This window comes from Ursus arctos, unplaced genomic scaffold (assembly GCF_023065955.2).
Source record: "Ursus arctos isolate Adak ecotype North America unplaced genomic scaffold, UrsArc2.0 scaffold_9, whole genome shotgun sequence".
Lineage (NCBI taxonomy): Eukaryota > Metazoa > Chordata > Mammalia > Carnivora > Ursidae > Ursus > Ursus arctos.
The window spans coordinates 20,892,527-20,913,946 of NW_026623111.1; the positions used below are offsets into that span (position 1 = coordinate 20,892,527).

At 36.9% G+C, this 21,420-nt stretch overlaps 1 protein-coding gene across 2 annotated transcripts in view; it reads left to right on the forward strand.

Moving 5' to 3' along the window:
- STIM2 (stromal interaction molecule 2) overlaps positions 1-21,420 on the forward strand; it is a 138,175-nt gene that overhangs the window by 67,076 nt on the left and 49,679 nt on the right. For both annotated transcript variants that reach the window (XM_044389759.3, XM_026514556.4), the window contains exon 3: positions 12,312-12,426. In XM_044389759.3, coding sequence (XP_044245694.2) covers positions 12,312-12,426 — 115 coding nt within the window. The remainder of the gene's footprint in view (positions 1-12,311; positions 12,427-21,420) is intronic.

The following is a 21,420-nucleotide window of genomic DNA, read 5'->3' on the forward strand; positions in this document are numbered from 1 at the left end:
CTTTGCTCGTGGCATTGACAAAGTACTAGTATTACCAAGAAGTGTTGATGACTTGCTTTTTATTACCTCTCATACCCACTGGCCTTTTTACAGGGTTATTAGGCCTGGAGGGCTAAAAGTATAAGGCTATTAAACTCAGTTGATAAAGAGAACCTTTTTAAGATGAAGGAATATTTTGTCTTGATCCTGAAAATGTTTCAAAAAATTTGATAAAAAATATTTGAGAGCCTTTCACTTTAAGTGCTAATCCTTGCCCACTGACCTTCATTTTTATATCTCCTAAGTTCCTAAAATTTCTTTGAAGTCTTAATTAGGGAGGTATAGGATTTTTATGGAATTTAAAAACTATTTTTAAAATTAGCTGCTTTTTTTGTTTTCATTTTTCTTTTCTTTTCTTTTACTTGGTTCCTTCAAGGGCTTGGGAAATATGCCTGGGCTCCTGACTGAGGGCGTTGTTGAGTATTCATTTTAAAAACAAAACACACCTAATGTTTTAAAGTTCCTATTTATATGTACAGCACTGTACTGAATATGGAGCAGAGTGAAAAAACAGGCATAGACTTCCATAAGCTTGCCATCTAGTAGGGCGTATGAGGCTCTGTGTGTCTAATAAAAGGCATGTCATGGCGTATTGTGTCCTGGCATATTATGTACTAGGAATACACATGAATCGTGGAAGTGCTTTCATGTCTCAGAAGAGAGGGTGCACATTTGTTTGAGGAGCATCTAGAGGGCATGGAGTAGGAGTCCTTGAGATGGGCCTCTGGAAGTAGGCATGGTTTTTACAGGTGTAGATGATGGGCTGGACGCTCCAAGAGGAAGGGTCAGGGGAGGGAAAAAGCATTACAGCAAGAATATGAGGTACGAATTTATGCAATAGCCAATAATAATTCAGTATGACTGGAGTATGGTGGCATGAGGGATAGCATTGAAAAGAACTTGCTTGGTTTTTTCTCTTCCTGCTTCTGGTTACTTCTCCGCTGATTTCTTCATTGTTCTTACTTTTCTTGCACCCTGAAGTGTACGCATTCCATTATATTTTAAAAAAAGTTTTTTAAAGCAGTTTGGTTTACAAGATTGAGAAGGCACAGTGATTTCCCATATACCCCTTTCCCCCACACATGGGGTATATTCTCTCTTATTGTTAACATCACCACCAGACTGGTACATTTTTTTACCAAGGAGTAACCTACACTGACATGTCGTAATCACCCAAAGTCCGTAGTCGTCATTAGGGTTTGGTCTTGGTGTTGTGCATTCTCTGGGTTTGGATGGATGTAAGATGACATGCACTCACCAATATAATATCATACAGGGTGACTTCACTGCCCTAGACCTTCTCAGTCTGTATTGTTTGAGGCATTTCTTCTGTTCTTTCTCTGTTTCTTCTCCTGGCACTCCCATTACACATATGTTATACCTTTTGGAGTTGTCTCACAGTCCTTGGATACTCTCTTCTGGCTTTTTTTTTTTTTTTTTTTTTTTTTTTTTTCAGTTCTCTCTTTGCTTTTTGTTTCTGCAGGTTTCTATTGATACATCTGTCCTCTGGAGCAGAGTGTTTTTCTCAGCTGTGCCCTGTCTACTAATAGGCCCATCAAAGGAATTCTTAATTTGTGTTCCATTGCTCTTGATCGGTAGCATCTCTTTCTGCTTCTTTCTTAGGATATCCATCTCTGCTTATATTGCTTATCTGTCCTTCCATATGTCTACTTTATCCACTAGTATCTCCAGTGTATTAGTCTTGGTTGTTTTAAATCCCTCATCTGATCAGTCCCTACTATATCTGGTTCTGATGCTTGTTCTGTCTCTTCATATGGTGTTTTTTGCCTTCTGGTATGCCTTGTCATTTTCTCTTGAGAGCTAGATATGGTATATGGTATAAAAGAAACAGCTGTAAATAGGTCTGTAGTAATATGGTGGGGAGGGGAGGTGTTCTGTAGACCTACGATTAGGTCCCAGTCTTTTAGTGAACCAGTGATTCTGAACTGCGACCTTCACAAGTGTTTCTCAGTTTTGGTTTTTTCTTTTCCCTTTGGTGGAATAGGATGGCTAGAGTGAGTTGGAATTGGGTATTTCTCTTCTCCCACTGGAAGGCTAGAGACTGATAGGGTTGAATTGAGCCTCGTCAGTTAGGCTCTGATAATACCCCTGCAGGTTAGGCTCTGGTTAACTAGTTGCCCTTGAGGGTAGACCTCGTTAAGAGGAACAGAGTGCTCTGGAGTACACATCTTTTTCTCAACTTAAAATAGGATTATATCTCAATGAACCCATCATAAGTTGAAAATACCGTAAGTCAAACATACATTTAATATACTTAACCTACTTTAAATGTGTTCAGAACACTGACATTAGAGTTGATCACACTTTGAGAACTACCACTGTAGTCTACCATATATAGCCTAGACTTCTTAATTTGGCATTTAAGACCTTTTATAGTTTGGTCATAATTTATCCTTCTAGCCATTATCATTTACTCTGCAGCTTCTTGATGCACTCTTACCCTCCCCAAAGTGAACTGCTGACAGACTGCTCTTTGGACACATCTGTATTCTCATGCCTGGAGAGGCCTTTCACTCAGGATTTTTCTCATTCTTTTCCTGTTCCATTTTGCATGTTAAACTATATCTTATAAGATTAATTTTAAGTATTAGCTGAAATGGAACTTCATCCATATAAAGCTTCCCTGTTTATTGTGTTTTCTTCCGTTATTCTTCTAAGCCAGAGAAATCCCTTGGATTGCACTATGATACGTATTTGTTGCTTTCTAGTTTAGCTTGACCCTATTTCCATTTCATTTCCTGTTAGCCAACTCTGTGTTTTACCTGTCTCACATTAGTTACATAGCTTATGTGTGTGGTGATAGAGGGAAATTGAACTCCTTCTGTAGGCTATAATGAGGAGGCCCAGCAAGCCAGCATTTCTGGGATACCAGTATAGGATTGTCATATTCAGAGAAATGGGTTACAGGGGTTCCAGAAGCTAGGGGGCAGGAGTGATGGCAGCTCGGCAGTCCAGGTTTGTGAAGGCTTTTGGGACACCAGGGGCTGCCTGCACATGGCCCACACCTGCCCCGCCATCGTGAGGCCCAAGAGGAAGATAGCTCTGCTGAGGGGGCAGTAAAGGAGGAGCCAAGAGGAGGATCAGGTTGTCCCCTAAACCCGCTTCTGTAGAAGTGGAAATGAATCAAAAAATGGCAGCAGGAAAGGATAAATCTTCAGATAAAAAAGTGCAAATAAAAGGGAAAAGGGGTGCAAAGGGAACACAGGCTGAAACAAGGGAAGACTTACCTACAGAAAACAGAGAAACTAGAAATGAGGAGAGTCTGCCTCTGATACCACAGGAGAGAAAGAAGCCCAGTCTGATTAATACCATATACCAAGTCTTTATCAGTGGTCTCTGTCTCCTTTTGTAAACAATCCAGAGGAATACTTTTATCAACTGTTTCATAAATGCAAGTTTTTTTAGTAGCTCCAGAAACATTTTTAAGGAGAGAATCCCACTGTATCCCATTTTTTACGTGTAAATGCTTTTTTAAGAAGTGAAGTCATTTGCTTGGTATAGCCAGAAAATAGTGGGTTATTGCGTATGGGAGGCTTTGGTTGTCTTGGGTGTCAGCCTGACATTCCATAGATGGGGTAGTTTCTATATCCTATAACACAAAGCATCCTAAAGGGCAATTTGAAGTCAGTCATGCATTTAATACATCTTGAACATTTTAAATTACTTCTGTTCCTGTGTTGCTTTTGGTAAAATTGTTTCCTCAAGAAAACCACTCCTTGATCTTGGCTCTCCCTGTCAGAATTTTTTTTTTTTTTAAGATTTTATTTATTTATTTGACAGAGATAGAGACAGCCAGCGAGAGAGGGAACACAAGCAGGGGGAGTGGGAGAGGAAGAAGCAGGCCCATAGTGGAAGAGCCTGATGTGGGGCTCGATCCCACAATGCCGGGATCACGCCCTGAGCCCAAGGCAGATGCTTAACTGCTGTGCCACCCAGGCGCCCCTCCCTGTCAGAATTTTTACACTCTGTAACATCTTTAGTTGTAGTAGTCCAGTTTTCCTAGTAACTTTGTTAATGTGCTGTGACAGATTAGAATTTGAGTATGTAGTGTATATGATACTAAATTGTGAATTAATGGGACTTAACCGTGTAACACCGTACAACACTTGAAGATAATAGTACTTGATAATCTTGTTAAGGAAAATTTACCTCCAGATATTAAGCTGGAAAGTCACTGGAATAACTGCTTAAAAAAGAATCACAAGTACATGATTTTTTAGGTCTTTGGTCCATACATGAAGAATTGTGTACAAATTGAAATGTCTGTGTACTAATCCCTAGAATAAGCAATAAAATCTCACTTATGACAAAACGAAACAACCAAAAAAACACAAAGAAATGGGTTGTAGTTACAACCCTGAGTGTCACCGATGGTAGTGTTTTAAACTCTTCTATCCTGAAAAACCAAAAAATGATAAAAAGACATTTACAAAGTATAATATATGGCAAGTTAATATAATCTCTTAGAGGTTGGCTTAATGATCATGGGAGATGAGCAGTACATTTAGAATAAATAATATCTTTTTTAATGAATAAAATTGTGTCCATAAAAGATAATGAGTTTCTTGAAATTCTTGATGGTTTAAATATTTGAGGTGTATTTTACATTTGATTCAGTGCAGAAGTTTTAGCTGTACAGTTTCATGAATTTTGACGAATGTATATACCCATGTATCTACCACCCCAATTATGATACAGAACATTTTGATCCTCAAATTTTGGAACTGTTAACTTTCTTTTGTAGAAGACAGTGAAGAGAAATCTTTGTGTTGCTATAAAATCTATTAAGTATAATTGGTTAGTAATTTTCCTTTACCTTCCCATTGCTAGTCTATTTCCTATGCTTTGTGGTGTGTTTAAAATCATATCCTAATGATGTGATAACTAACCAGAGATTTTAGGATTGGGGTACGGAAGTTTTTCCTCTCTCCTTGTCAGAGGCCATATGAGGCCGCTGGGGTTGCTCATCCACCTTCATTTATGGCTATAAACTATATATTCTCTCCTCTTACTGTCGATTCATTGTTTATGCCCCTCGCAGAAGTGAATTCTTCCACCTGAGCACTCTACTCCCCTTGGCAACTCTAGGACAATGTTTCAGCAATTTTCCATTTTCTGTTGGATCTTTCCCATCTGATGCAAACCTGCCGTTGTTTTCACACCTCATAAACACAACAGTATAAAAACTTCTCCTGAATCTATTTCTCCCTTTGGTTATTGCCCAATTCCTTTGTCCTTCTCTTCCAACAAGCTCCCTCAAAAGGATTTGTGTACTGTTTTTCTTCTCTCGTTCTTTCTTGAATTCACTTAAGCTTTTGCCTCTGTTATTCCTTCACAACTGTTCTTACTATGCTCAGATTTCCATCTGGTATTAGTTTCCTTCTGCTTACAGGGCTTTTAAAAACATTTCTGGCAGTACAGGACTTCCTGTGATAAACTCTTACTGTTTGTATGTACGAAAAATTTTTTATTTTGCCTTCATTTTGAAAGATGTTTTTGTTGGGTAACAATTGTAGGTTAACAGTTTTTTCTTTCATACTTTAAATATGCTTCCTAAGTGGTCTCTGGATTGTGTTTTTTGTCTGACAGAAATTCTGCTATCCCTCTTATCTCTGTTCCTCCGTACCTATTGTGTCTCTTATCTCCCCTCTCCTACCCAGTTGCTTTTAGATTACGCTCTTTATTAAACCCTTGTTTTAAGCTATTTGATTATGATGTGTATTGGTGTAGTTTTTTTTGTGTTTCTTGTCTTGAGGTATATTGATCTTCTGGGATCTGTGGGTTTATAGTTTTAATAAAATTTGAAAAATTATGGCCATTATTTTTTCAAGTATATTTTTTTGTCACTCCCTTTTGGCTCCTTATGGACTCCAATTACACTTATGTTAGGCTGCTTGAAGTTGTCCCACAGCTGACTATCTGATTTGGATAGTTTCTCATGCTTATTATATTTAAGTTTGCTGATATTTTAGTCTGTCATATTTATTATTAATCTCATTTAATGTATTTTTCATCTCAGTCATTGTAGTTTTAATGTTTAGAATTTTGATTTGGGTCTTTTAAAAAGAACACTTCAGTCTTACATGTCTCCATTAACATGTTCAGTATTAACTCTGGTTTCTGGAATATATAGAATATAGCTATAATAACTATTTTAATGTCTTTGTTTATAATTCTCTCATCTTTGCCGTTTTTGGATTGGTTTGATTGACTTTTCTCCTAGTTGTGGGTTGTTTTTTTCTGTATCTTAGAGTACCTGGTAATTTTTCATTAGATGTGAGACATTGTGGATTTTACCTTGTTGGGTGCTGAGTATTTTATATACATAAAAGTGTTCTTAAGCTTTATTCTAGTGCAGGGTTAAGTTACATAGAAACAGTTTAATCCCCTTGGCTTGTATTTATAAGCTTTTTGGGGGGCAGAATCAATGTAGTTTAGTCTGAGGTTAGTATTCCTCAGTACTAGGGCAAAACCCTTTTTAGTATTCTACCTGATGACCTACATATTAGGAGATTTTCCATTCTGTCTTGTTGGAACAAGCACTATCTCTTGTCCTTTGTAATCTTCAAAGACTATTTCCTCTAAATTTTTTGTGTGTCTTTTTTCCTTGGCTTGCTGTGGCTTCCTTGCATGCATGGGGTGATCAGTAGTCACTAAAGACTCAAGGTACCCTTTCTAGATAATCCAGCTTCTCTCTCTGTGGCTCATTCTTCTCTGGTACTTACACTATAATCCCTACCCTCCTTAGTTCTCCCCCACTTCCCTCTTTTCAACTCAGAGGACTGTCTCTGCTTGGGTTCCCTCCTCCTGTGCTTTATCCTGGAAGTTCTCTTCAGGAATTAATTGAGGGCAGTCACAGGGCATACTTTGTTTTTGGTCTCCAGGGATCATTGTACTTTATTGTCTTGATGTTCAATGTCTTGAAAATCATCATTCCATGTATTTTATTTGGTTTCTTAGGTTTTTGGGGGGAGGGTGGTAAATCTTGTGTCCGTAACCTCTTCTTAACTGGAAATACAAGTTCTGACTTACTAAATTTTAGCCAGTAAAAAAACAGGACATTTTTGGTTACATCTTGAATGCTTACTTCTACTTAAAGTAAAATTCACATATTAATGTTAAATCTGAATGACTCATCTTATATGTTACTATTGTTATGCTTGATGGATATAATTTTGACTTTTGTGTGATCTCGTGAGTATTGTTCACACACAAGTTCATGGATGGCAGGAAGACATTTAAGTGGGTATGTGTGTGTTCAGAGTTCTAGAAACTGAGACCAAAGCCTAATGGTAGATTTTGGCCAGAAACTAGGGCCAAAACTAGACTATGGTATATCTCTACTTGCCACAATACCTACTTATTTTAATAATAATAATAAACAATAAATAACAGATAAACAATCAATGCAACAGATTTTCACCATATATTTGTAAAACTGTGCTCTTTTTTTATATTTATAATTTTTAAAGGTATTTTTTTTACCTTTTATTTTCCAAATAAGAACACAGAAGATGAGTCATTTGCCTCTGTCTTTGGATTCTTATTTTAGTGTTCTTAAGGATAGTATAGTACTTTATTTATTTATTTATTTATTTATTTTTATTTTGAAATTTACTATTGGATAGACTGATGGAATCATAGATAATTTTGTTAGAGATTTTTGGATTATAATCAACAGTAATCTTGAAGAGTAGTCATGATATATAGGTCATGTATTGATTCCTATAAAACAAATGACTGGTATACTTCAGCTCATAAATATATTGTGTTTTACAGGTCTTTGTAAACTCGTTGTTTGACTGTCATCTGTCATCTCTATTAACTGATCATTCAGTTGAATTAGTGTAATAAATAATGGTTCAGTTCTCTGCCTAGCTCATAAAAGGCTACAGTGTAGCTTAGATGGTGTTGAGAGTCATTGTGAGGCCAGTTGAACTCTGAGCTGTTGTGAGAACAGAACAGAATCCTAAGGAGGTCATTGGTGCATTTACTGTGGGTAAACTGGGTTTGACTGTTGGGTTTTTGATGTTGGGAGCTTAAGGAATGGGACTTACGGCTGATAACATACTGTAGCAACTGGGCAAAAGTGTAAAGTTATGCTTGTGTTAAGGTATAGAAACTGTCCAAATCAGCTTGAAGTTTTCTTTAGTATAGAATTTTAATGTTTGAAAAAAAATATTTGAATTTAGGTTCTGAAGAATTTTTTCTTAGATGTTAAGTGATTTACCTTTCTCATTCTTAATTCCATGAAAACATATTCTAGATTGCCTGTGTTCTCTTATGTTTTCGTATAGGTGTCATCATCCATCTTAGATGATAGGATCAAAGTTATTAAGGCAAATATCTTAGTACTAGCCTGTATCTCTGCATTGTTACAGGATTTTGTGTGCCAGGTATCAAGCAAGATTTTATATTACTACACTTAGATCAGTGATTATTAATGGTGTTTTGTAGTATCTCAAGAGTTATCTTCTGCCACTTCAGGAATGAAAGAGTGTGCATATCAAGGCAAAGATTTAACTTGTTATTTTAAAAAATAAGTGATTTACATGAAATAGCTGACGTTGTTGAGTGTTTGCTACAAACCAAGCACTGTTTTTTACACTTCACGTGAAATAAGTCACTTTTGATATATGACTGTTATTACCATTTTGCTGATGAGAAAACTGAAGCACAGAGAGGAAAGTAGCTTACTAAGGTCAATAGCAATAGTACATTTGAGATATTCATAGTCTGAAGATTGAGTCTATGCTTTCCACCAAAGCACAGTTTGTGGGATGCTCAGTTGTGGGATGAAGAAACAGGGGCAATTCATGCTTTATTAGCATGGTATCATTTCTAAGAATTTGGGAATCAGTGCGTTTTCCAGAATATCCAAGGTTAGGATAGCGGTGTGAATAGTGGTGAAGGACTTAAACTTTGGAATTCTTTAAAATTTACTTCCAGTATTTGGTTTTCTTAAATAACTCTATCAAATCGAATAAATTGTCAACCCTCCCTTTGCCTTACCTTTTTCATCTGTACAAGTGTGGTTAATAGTAGTCCCTTCTGGTTATGCATTCTTTCCCCTGAGACATTATACTGAGCTATTTTAGTATTATTTTCAAGACAGGAAGACCCTGCAGTTTTTTGCAGGAACCCATTTGCTTTAACTGACTCACATATCAGACCTTGGACACTTGTTTTGATGACAGGTGTCCTTTGGGAAAATCTCTGCTTACATTGTCAGTGAAAAGGTTGTGGTTGTCCTTTTCATTTCTGTGTTATGTATTTTGTTTCAGAATGTCTGAAATGGTAGTTTTAAGAGTATTGGGAAATTGTAGCTTTATAAATGTCTGATATTTTCCAAGATGTATATTAACCTACCAATCTAGTCAGGGCGAAACTAATTTATTCAGGCTTTAAACTTCAACAGCAATAACAACTCAAATTATTTTTATTGCCTAACACTTCTGTGTACTAAGAATGAATTTTTAATTTAATCTTTTTCATAACCATATGTGGTGGGTAATTTTATTTTCCTCACTGTACAAAGGAGAAATATGAGGCTAAAAAGAATACAAGTAGTAGAGTCAGATTTTGAATATAGTCTGTCACACTCCAGAGTCTGAGTGCTTAAATGTGTTGATAAATCACCACTCCTTGGGTATCGAGATCTTAAAATTGTATATTTAAAAATAAAAGGGGAAATACCTATGTATCATTGTTATGTCATGGAAATCAGGACAAGAATTGTGTACTCCAGGGGGTGCCTGGGTGGCACAGCGGTTAAGCATCTGCCTTCGGCTCAGGGCGTGATCCCGGTGTTATGGGATCGAGCCCCACATCAGGCTCCTCCACTGTGAGCCTGCTTCTTCCTCTCCCACTCCCCCTGCTGTGTTCCCTCTCTCGCTGGCTGTCTCTATCTCTGTTAAATAAATAAATAAAATCTTTAAAAAAAAAAAAAAAAAAAAAAAAGAATTGTGTACTCCAGGCCTCCTGAGGAACTGAAAGGGGGAAGTCTTCAAGAATCAAGGCAGTTCCTGGTGCCATTTCTTTCTCTCTCTGTTCTCTTTCATTATTTTCTGTCTGTACGTTTTGGCTTCCTCTGTACGTGGTTCATCTTGTCTATTCATAAAATGGTACCTTCAACACCAGTTTCCTTATCATCTTAAAAATCCAGAACCATCACCAAGTGACCCAGCCTTTTATGGTCTGAATTGCATTTCCTTGTGAAATAGAATCCTTTCATCCTGGTTGTACTCTGAATTGTTTTCTTCTGGGTCAGGTGTCCATCCTTTAGTCACGTAGCTTTGGCAATGGGTGATAGGTTGAGGAGGGATGACTGAACTCATTCAGAGATCTACACTTGTGTTGGTAGGGAAGGAGGTATAGGCTGAAAAGAGCCCTCAATGTGTCTATACTAGCATGTATCAGATTTTATTAAGCACTGTCATAAAAATAATGCAAATACGAAATACAAGTATAAATGCAGATATAAGAAAAAATATATAGCATCAAAAATAAAGAGTATAAATACTAAATACAAATAATATATGTGTTAGAGATACAAGGAACTGAAATCAGCTTATCATCTAAAAGCTAACTTCCTGAAACTGGATATGTAAATTCCATAATGGGTTTAGAAAAATGTATTTAAAAAAATCATCTGCGTGAATGTTTTTGGGAAGAATATTCAGTAGTCATCTATTTGAGTACTTCTGTATTTGTAATATCGATGCAGCCTTTCCTATAGTAGGTATAATTAGATACATCATTGGACATGTTTACCACCTTATTTGCAGTACATTATTTGAAGATTTACCTCATAGAATTATAGATTCCATTTTCCTATTTAATTCACAGATTTCAACAAATAATAAGTATTTGTCATTTTCTCATGCATTTTCAATTATTGGTGACTGCTTTTAAAATTTCTGTAGTTAGCCTGCCTCAGTTCTATAATTTGCAGTTTTCTGTGAAGTTTTAGAAAAATCTGAACAGTCAAAATGTGATCTGTAGGAAACATAACGGAGATAAGGTTTAATGGAAGCTGGTGAGTTTTAGTGTATTTGGTTCAGTCAAAAATTTTCCAACTTAGTTTCAACATACAGTAATTCTAGTGCTTTCTAGTCACATTTGTGATCAAAATGTTGAAGATGTATGAGATATATAGAGTACACTTCAATGTGGTTTTTATGAATTGTGTTATCTTGGGGTCATATTTTAAAACAGAAGCATATATTAATTTTTAAATGATAATTTCAGGGAAAATGCAATTCTGTGCATTTTTCAGTTTTGACCCAACATTTTGGGGAGCCAGATAGTTCTTTTACATTAAGTGAACTATAGATAATATTCCTGAGCTTTTTTTTTTAATTGCCTTTTTTTTGATATCTTAATTCTTTTATTTTTTTAAACACATACTTTGGCAGTTATCTATATATTCATCCTAGGCTTACTAACATATAAAATATTCAGTGGCTAGAATGCCTCATCTAGTCTATATATGGAAATTAGCTTTGTTTTCTTCAATACATTGATCCTAAAGCCACAGAACTCTACTTTTAGGTTCTTTGTGTTCATGTGGTGAAGAGAATTTCCTTGGACTTCCCTCCACCCCTGTGTATCACAAATATGAAACAGGTGCCATTTGTTCCAGCTGACTGGACCATTTCCAAGGCAAGCTTCCTCCCTGCTTTTTTCATCATCATGCTTCTCATTCTAGAATTTCTCTCTAGCTCTTGAACCTTTTCCAAGCTAGGGGCAGTTTCTGAACATCTCAATGTCAGTGATTTTTCCAGGTAAATCTACTGGATTCTGAAGGTATCAGGAAAAACAAAGAGGAATGGGCAGAAATAGGAAATTAGAAAAATATGAAATAGGAGTTGGAGCAAATTATTTTACTTCTTTGGGTCTTGGTTTTGTCATCTATTAAATGGGGATACATAATATAGAATTATCATGAGGTTAAATGAGTCTGTGTGTGTATGTGTGTATAGACATACTGTAATATAGGATAGTACCTGGTAAATAATGAGCATTAAATGAATACTTTCATTGTTGTTGTTATGATTAGTAGTAGAAAACATTTTATTAAATATATTTTACAAACATGTAAGAATAATGTGAGTATAAAATACCAAAAATGTACCAGTTGTTATCTGAAAATTGCCACCTACTGAATTTCAAAATTTTGTTTCTGAGTTTACAGAGATGATAAAATAGTGAATTTAAGTTTACTTAACTTAGTGTTTTCTCTTTTATAGTTTATCAGAGAAGATATGAAATATAAAGATGCTACTAATAAACACAGCCATCTGCACAGAGAAGATAAGCATATAACTGTTGAGGATTTATGGAAACGGTGGAAAACATCAGAAGGTAAGACTATTTTAATGAATTGAATCCTTCATCTGCTCTTCTGCCCTGCTTAGCCATGGTTAACTCACTAATTGCAAATGATTTTGTGAAAAAAATCAAAATAACATTTTGTGTGAGGATATTTATATATTAGTAAATACTTTTTCTACGTTCGATTTTGAAAAATGATTTTTATCTTAGGATTCATTAAGGGTCAGCTTGTTTTCAGATAATTTGATGTCTTATACTAGAATAAATAAGATCATGCATGTCTGAGAGCTTAAAGTTATGGATTATTGCTTCAGCTGTTAAATGATGTTATTATAAAAGGTTTATCAAATAAACATGGATTCCAAAGTTGTTTTTTTGGTGATTGTGAACAGTTCCTAAAGTCTTCAGAAGGCACAGAACTTTTAAGCTTTTCCTGAAATAAATTCTTTATGAAGTCTTCTAAGAGTTGTATGATAAAGTTCTGTGATTTATATTTTACTGCTTTTCTGCCCTTCAAGCTGTCTCATGGACAGTAATTGTTTAAGGCAGGAAAAGTGTATGACCTAAAACCTCAACTTGATCCCTAATATTAGAAAGCTACTAAAATGTGGGGGGGGGGGGAAGGAAGTCCATTAAGCTTATTTTTCTTATTATTTTTATTTTTGATTGATAAAAACCAAAATGTCATTTTCCTAATGCTTTTATGTTTCTGTTCTTTTACCAAACATTTATGTTATATATATTTTCCTCTGCAAGTTTGAATAATGAAAGGAAAGGAGGAGGAAGGTGGGACAGACTACTGCATAGGAGGATAAAGACATAATAAAGTTTACTAGACTGGCTGTGGTAACATTTGGAAATGGGAAGATATAGAAAACAATCCCATCAGTGCTCAATATTTTTTGTTAATGTACAAGAAGGTTTATAGCTTGCTTACATTTTTGTTTTCACGTTTTAAAAGAGGCATCTGAGAAGAAGAAAAAGAAGGAAAAAATATCATTGACTCCAAGAAAGATATACACACTTAAAAATCTATCTCTCCATTTCCCTGCCCCACACCATTTTTAAGAATAGGAATTTGGGTAGTACTAGGAATGAAAAAATGTAAATTTCCTGAGGGAGAAAGTGCTAGAATGGTGGAAAACTCAGAAAACCTTAATCTACTTACAGTATGCCTGAGAGATACTGTACGCACGACCACAATAAACCAAAAATTGCAGTAAAGAGAGTCAGATGAGTTTTTGGTTTCCCAGTGTGTATAAAAGTTTATGCTATAGTGTATTCTATGAAGTGTGCAATAGCATTACTTCTAAAAAAAAAAACAATGTACATACCTTATTTGTAAAATACTTTATTGCTAAAAAATGCTAATCATCCTCTGAGCTTTCAGCAAGTTGTAATTTGTCTGCTGGTGGAGGTCTTGCCTCAGTGTTAGTGCTGCTGGCTGAACAGCGTGCTGCTTGCTGAAGGTTGGGGTGGCTATGGCAAGTTCTTAAACTAGGACAACAATGACGTTTGTCACATTGATTGACTCTTCATTTCATGAACGGTTTCTCTGTAGCATGCAATGCTGTTTGATAGCATTTTACACAAAGGAGAACTTTTTTCATAATTGCAAAACCCTGCCCCTACTTTATCATCCAGGTTTATGTAATATTCTAAATCCTTTGTTGTCATTTCAACAATCTTTGCAGCGTTTTTACCAAGAGTAGATTCCATCTCAGGAAACCACTTTCTTTTGGTCATCTGTTTAAGTTTTATCATAAGATTGAAGCAGTTCAGTCCCATCTTCATGCTCCACATCTCATTCTAGTTCTCTTGCTGTTTCCACCACATCTGTAGTCACTTCCTCCACTGAAGCCATGAATCCCTCAACACCATCCATGAAGGTTGGAATCACCTTCTTCCACACTCCTGTTAATGTTGATATCTAGCCTTCTTCCCATGAATCACAAATGTTCTTAGTGGCATTTAGAATGGTGAATCCTTTCCAGAAGGTTTTTAATTTACTTCCCCAGATGCATCAGAGGAATCACTATCTATGGCAGCTATAGCCTTATAAAATGTATTTCTTTAAATAATAAAACTTGGGAGTAGAGTTATTCCTTGATTCATGGACTGTCGAATAGATGTTGTGTTAGCAGGAGTGAAAACAACATTAATCTTGTTGTACGTCTCCATCAGAGCTCTTGGGTGACCAGGTACATCACTAGTGAGCAGTAATATTTTGAAAGGAATCTTGTTTTCTGAGCAGCAGGTCTCAAAGTGGGCTTAAAATATTCAGTAAACTATGTTGTAAACAGATGTGTGGTCATCAAGGCTGTGTTGTTCCCTTTATAGAGCACAGACAGAGTAGATTTAGCATCATTCTTCAGGGCCCTAGGATTTTCATAATGGTAAGTGAACATTGCTTCAACTTAAAGTCGCCAGCTTCATTAGCCCCTAACAAAAGAGTCAGCCTGTTCTTTGGAGCTTTGAAGCCAGGCATTGATTTCTCTTCTCTAGCTGCAAAAGTCCCAGATGGCATCTTCCAATATAAGGCTGTGTTGTCCACATTGAGTATCTGTTGTTCAGTGTAGCCACCTCTGTTACTTCTCTTCTGGAGAACTTGCTGCAGCTTCTGCATCAGCACTTGCTGCTTCACCTTGCACTCTTCCCTTATGGAGATGGCTTCTCTTCTTAAACTTCATGAACCAACCTCTGTTAGCTTCAGACTTTCCTTCTGCAGCTTCCTCACCTCTCAGTCTTTTTTTGTTTTAAAATATTTCATTTATTTATTTAATAGAGCGAGAGAGGGAACACAAGCAAGGGTAGTAGGAGAGGGAGAAGCAGGCTTCCCATGGAGCAGGGAGCCTGATGCGAGACCTGAGCTGAAGCAGACACTTAAAGGCTGAGCCACCCAGGCGCTCGACTGACCTCTCAGTCTTCATAGCATTGAAGAGAGTTAGGGTCTTACTCTAGATTAGCCTTTGGCTTAAGGGAACCTGGTGGCTGGTTTGATTTTCTATCCAGACCACTAAAACTTTCTCTGTATCAATAATGAGACTGTTTCGCTTTCTTATTATTTGTGTGTTCACTGGAGTAGCACTTTTAATTTCTTTCAAGAACTTTCCTTTCCATAGACAACTTGGCTAACTGGTGCAAGAAACCTAAGCTTTCAGCCTGTCTTGGCTTTTGACATGCCTTCCTCACTAGGCTTAATAATTTCTAGCTTTTGGTTTAAAGTGAGAGACATGTGCTTCTTCCTTTCACTTGAACACTTAGAGGCTATATGGTAGGGTTATTAATTGCCCTAATTTCAGTATTGTTGAATCTCAGGGAGTAGGCCCCGGGGCGGGGGGGCGGGGGCAGATAGCCAGTTGATGGAGCAGTCAGAACACACAACAATTATCAACTAAGTTTGCCATCTTAAAAAGATTGGCGGTTGCCAGGGGTTAGGGTGGAGGGAGGGATGAACAGGCAGAGCACAGAGGACTTTTAGGGCAGTGAAACTATTCTGTATGAAACTATTATGGTGGATCCATGTCATTATATATTTGTCCAAACCATAGAATGTACAACGCGGAGTGAACCCTAATGTAAACTATGGACTTTGGGTGATAATGATGTGTCAGCATAGGTTCATCAGCTGTAAGAAATGTAGCGCTCTGGTGCAGGCTATTAATAATTAAGGAGGTCATCTGTGTGTGGGGTAGGGGGTGTGTGGGAAATCTCTGTACTTTCCACTCAGTTTTGCTGTGAACTTAAAACTGCTTTCAAAAACAAAATCTAATAAAAAATATTTTAAAATCATAACGTAAAAGTAAAAAAATTAAGTTTGCCATCTTACACGGGTGCTCTTTGTGGCACCCCCAAAATAGTGACAATAGTTGACATAAAGATCACTGATCATGGATCATCATAACAAACACAATAATCATGAAAAACTTTGAAACATTGTGAGAAGTATGAAAATGTGACACAGAGACATGAAGTGAACAAATGCTGTTGGAAAATGGCGCTGATTGACTTGCCTGATGTGGGGCTGCCACAAACCTTCAGTTTTTAGAAGGCAGTGTCTGCATAGAACTTGTGAAGTGCTGTAAATAGAAGTGCGATCAGACAAGGCCTGCCTGTTTATGAGCTCTCCCTGCAGTATGGAGACATTACTAAAGGAACTAGAGACCCATTATACTGTCTGTTGCTACTAGTGTATTTTAGATTTTGGATATGTGATAAGTTGAGTGGAACCCACTTAACTGGGCTTGAATGAAGGAACAAGGACGTGACCACTCATTACCACCTGGGGTGCTTCCACGCTACTGGTTCAGCTCCCATTTCTTGCCTGGGTAACTGCAGCAGCTGCCTCACGGTCTCCCTGTGTATGCTTGTGCACCGTTGCATTCTGGACTTCACTTAGCAGAGTAATCTGTTTAAAATATAAATCAGATTTGCTCCCTGCCCTGTCGTGGCTCAGAGTAAAAGCTGAAGTCTTTACAAAGACCTGGAAGCCTCTCCATGATCTGCCCACCCCTCCTGCCTCTTCTGTTCCCTGTCATGTGCTGCCTGTCTTGTCTCACTCATGGGACTCTCTCCCAGCTGGACTCCTTGCTTTTCCACAACTGCAGGACTGCAGATGTCCTCTTGGACCCTCAGGGAGGCCCACCCTCCATTTAAGATCACAGATCACACTCCTCTCTTCTCCCTTTTACATTTGTTTTTTTGGCACTCCTCTTTCTCTTAGTCGGCTTCACATTTTCTTTTCCCATATCATGTGTCATCTTCTAAGATATCATATAATTGACTTATTCATTATGTTGGTCTCCTTTCCCTCTCCTGCCTCTGAGAATGTCAGCCTCAGACAGCAGAGGTTCTTTGTTTATTTTGTTTATTAATGTACCCCAAATCTATCTGGACTCTGTCCTTAAACCCGGTTTTGGTTTCTGACCCTGGGGAGTTCGGTGGAATCTTTTGTGATCTGTGAGCATGTTTTGTTTTGTTTTGACTTAAGGCCTTTCCAAATTGGGTAGCCTCTTAAATCTCTTTTTTCCCTGGGCTTTTGCCTTAATTTCCACCCCCTAAGATTTTGCCATTATGATGGTAAGATTTCCCCGAGTCACCAAAGAGTTGGCCTAAATTATAAACCATATGCTTCTTTTTCTCCAAATCCCAGTCTCTCACATCACCTCCTAGGGGAGTAGTATGTGGGAGGAGTAGTCTTAAGGCTCCTACTAACACAGCTGCATGGGAGGAGAGAGAAACGAGCCTTGAGCCTCAAGTGAAACCTCCCCTAGATGCTTTATAGTGACCTAATTGATTTTCTCAATACGTGTGAGACATTTTTAATGGTCACGTAAGGATGGGGTTTTGTTGCTCGATCAGTGGTTTTTACATCATAGCCTGACAAACCCCAGGTATCCTGGAGATACCTCAGGGATAGGGCATGCTGAATATGCAGGATTCTCCTTTTATCTGGGTATTGTGTTTCTGTTTAAGATTTTTGGTAGGAAACAAAAAGTGATTCCTCTGAAAAGGTTTGGAGATTAGAATATACTTCTAGCAATAATATGTAATTCAAGGTTGTTTAGTTGATTGTAATACACACACACACACACTGGGTGTGCATGCATGCCTGCATACACATAAAACATACACAGTCATACCGTGCCCATTGTCACTGTGTTGCCATTGCTTAGAGCAGTGCCCTATTTACTTTGATATTCAGTAAATATCTGTTGAATGAATGAATGTATCATACTTGATGAGCACTGGCTACTCAATAATTCAGTTCATCCAGTACTTTTGAGTACAGGCATTTCTGTTACAATGAGTTACATGATTCTTGAAAAGGTTATGTTTTGTAAAATTATGAACTTAAAAATTACAGAGTTTATGAGAAAAATGTGGTTGAAGCAGGCTACTCAAAACCTATGCAGCTTTGTAACCAGTGCACTAATAGTACTAATAAAAATACTAGCCTGAGTTCAAAAGCTGTGTTAAATTCCTAATCTGTTAATACAGTAGTGAGTATGAGCCTTTACCTTAAACAAGTAGGTCAGGATAACTTCATGGAAGGAGGTGTTAGGGTTGAGGTTGCTAAATTATGCAGAGAAAGGCAGAGCACATAAATTTGAGAAGTGAGCCACAAACTTTGCTGAGACAAGCGGTGGCCAAATTGGGCTGAGAGGAAGGAGTGTGAGCAGACAGCATGTTCCTAGCCTGCTGTTTTGCCATTCTGGATACTTTGTATCCATTTGTTCTTGCTTGGTGGTATAAAATGATAACATGAGGAAAAGTCACATATGAAACTATGAGGAAAAGTCACACTTGAAATGATAGACTTATATTTTATTGACTTGATCCTTGTTTACCAGTTGCACGTAAGCTAATTCATGACACAGAAGCATCTATAGCAGAATACGTTGTATCTGTGACCTGCTAACTAGGCTTTGGATGCCAGGTATTCATGATGAATGAAATGTATTTCTGGGCTATGAGGTGTAAATAGCTGAGTAGGAAAGACAAACAAATAATTGCAATAAATGGTAATGTGTATCATAGTAGGAGTAAATGTAGGATATGGAGGTAGCTCACTGGAAGGAGTAATTAACTCTCTGGTAGGATTATACATGGAAGGTGGTGTTTGTGATAGGCTGTGAGGGTTGACCAGGAGTTCTGTGAAGGTATGAGGAGGTGAACCATAAATGGTGGCCTGTCATGACTCTTTCAGGTACCTGAGATTTGCCGGAAGTGGAAGTGGCGTACTATAGGAAGTATGTGGGCTTTCGAGCCATACAAATTTAAATCCCAGTTCTTCTGTTTATGAGCATGAAGACATTGGGCACATTTTAAAATTCACTTATAAAATGCAGTTTATATGTGATATGAATGAGTAATGTAGTAAAAGTGCTTGGCATAATTCCTGGCATCATCTGGTAGGCACTTAGTAAATGTTGACTTGTCCTTGTAATGATGCTGAGTAAACTAAAATGTTCTGCTGTACTGAAAGTTTTATAAGATTTTTGATTCAGTCTCATAATATTCATAAATAAACAGAGCAGATATACCAGGCTAAATACTTACCATTGTAGTCTATGGTATACAGTTCTCTGGAGGGTGAAATGGACCTAAAATCTTTATGGAGTTGTCAACTGGGGAAAAGTAAAATTGTATTATGCAGAAATTGATTCTGATCTCACATAGAAAAATTTCAGTGTCACCTGAATGTACTTTTTTTTTTTTTTTTTTTTTTTTTGCTTGTGTGGAGAATGCTTGGTCAGTTTGCACATGGCAGCAGTCCAATGCAAATGAAAGCCATTTTAAAAACGAGTATTAGATTTCGGATAGATTCTGATAAATGGGATAAGTTACTAGAATTACTGAATGTGGTTAAAGAGTAGCCAGATACCCGAAGAAGGAAAGTGTAGGTAGAAAACTATTGGTTATATAAATTTTAAGCACTGTAATAGATAAAAAAACTGATTAAGTAATGTACTGTTTTTAAAAATGGTAGCTCATTGGGTTAAATAGTTATTAGAACATGTGACAACCATGAGGTAATCTTTCCATCCTGTTCAGCATGGGTCTTATCTTACCTAAGGTCACTGTGTAATTTTAGGCTTTACAAATTGAATAGACATTTGGAAATTTTGCAGAAGGTTTAATTTAATTAAAAAATTTTTTTTGGATTAGAAATTTAAAGGAACTGAAACTGGGAGAAGAGAGATGTAGTCATTTAAATAATGGTTGTTTTCAAGTGTATATAAATCCTCTCTAGAGAGAAGTGATCGAGAGTATTTTCTCTCTGTTTAGGAAAACAAAAATGTAAATGTGACATAAAAGGATTTGTAAAGGAAAAAGATTCCTTACCTAGGATGTTAAAGTTCTAAAAGTAAGGAGGATTATAAATATTTCCTTTATATACCTTGATATTCATAAGGATATTCTTCTGGGTATGGAAATATAAGTGGATCTCTACATGCTGATAAAAATTGACCAGTTTTTTAGGTGTATGCTGTTGGTGACAATGAGATTGGAATGAAAAAATGTGAAGGTATCTGTGCATATTGTTTAGCATTATCAGAAGAGTAACTGAAGATGCAGACCTTGCACATAAGAAGGTATCATTATCTTTGTGGCATCCATTCACACAATATTCATTTGTATATTTACAGTATGCATAGGGGTCACTGTGGTAGAGCACAAAGTATAAGAGAAGGTCTTTCTCCTCAAGAGGCTTTTGGTATTGTTACATGTGCACACATGAAATAGTAAATAACAATTTAAGAAGGTGTGATTAAATACTAGGTAAGTAGTACTATTATAAGAATTTAAGGAAATGGGGGACGCCTGGGTGGCTCAGTCATTAGGCGTCTGCCTTCGGCTCAGGTCATGATCCCAGGGTCCTGGGACTGAGCCCCGCATGGGGCTCCCTGCTCAGCGGGAAGCCCGCTTCTCCCTCTCACACTCCCCTTGCTTGTGTTCCCTCTCCCGCTGTCTCTCTCTGTCAAATAAATAAATAAAATCTTAAAAAAAAAAAGTTTAAGGAAATGGACAGATTTGTTATGAGGAAGTCTTCATTAGGGGATGACTCTTTAGGATTTCAAAAGACATAAAATGTTCTTAGAAATGGTAAAGATAGAGAGCAATATACAAGTTAGCACAGTAAAATGAGTAAATGAATATGTGTAATTCCAGACTTAAATTCTAAATCCCTCAAATAAGTACCATTTATAAATCAGAAATATAATAATTTTTTAGTCTATAAGAATAAATCACCATTTTAATATTTGTCTTTTGCTGTTACATGTAATATTAACCTTTCTGTGTCTTAGTTTTGTTATCTGCTAAATGGGGGTGAAAGTTGTGTATCGTATCAAATTGTTGAGGATGAAATGAATTAGTACATCTAAAGTGTTTAGAACAGTGCCTAGCACATAGCAAGTGCTTAATGACCGTCCCTTGTTACCACTGGTTTTCTAAGATGGGTGTGAACATGGTACACGTGGGGATTTGAAGACTGATGCAGTTGGAAGAGGCATCTGA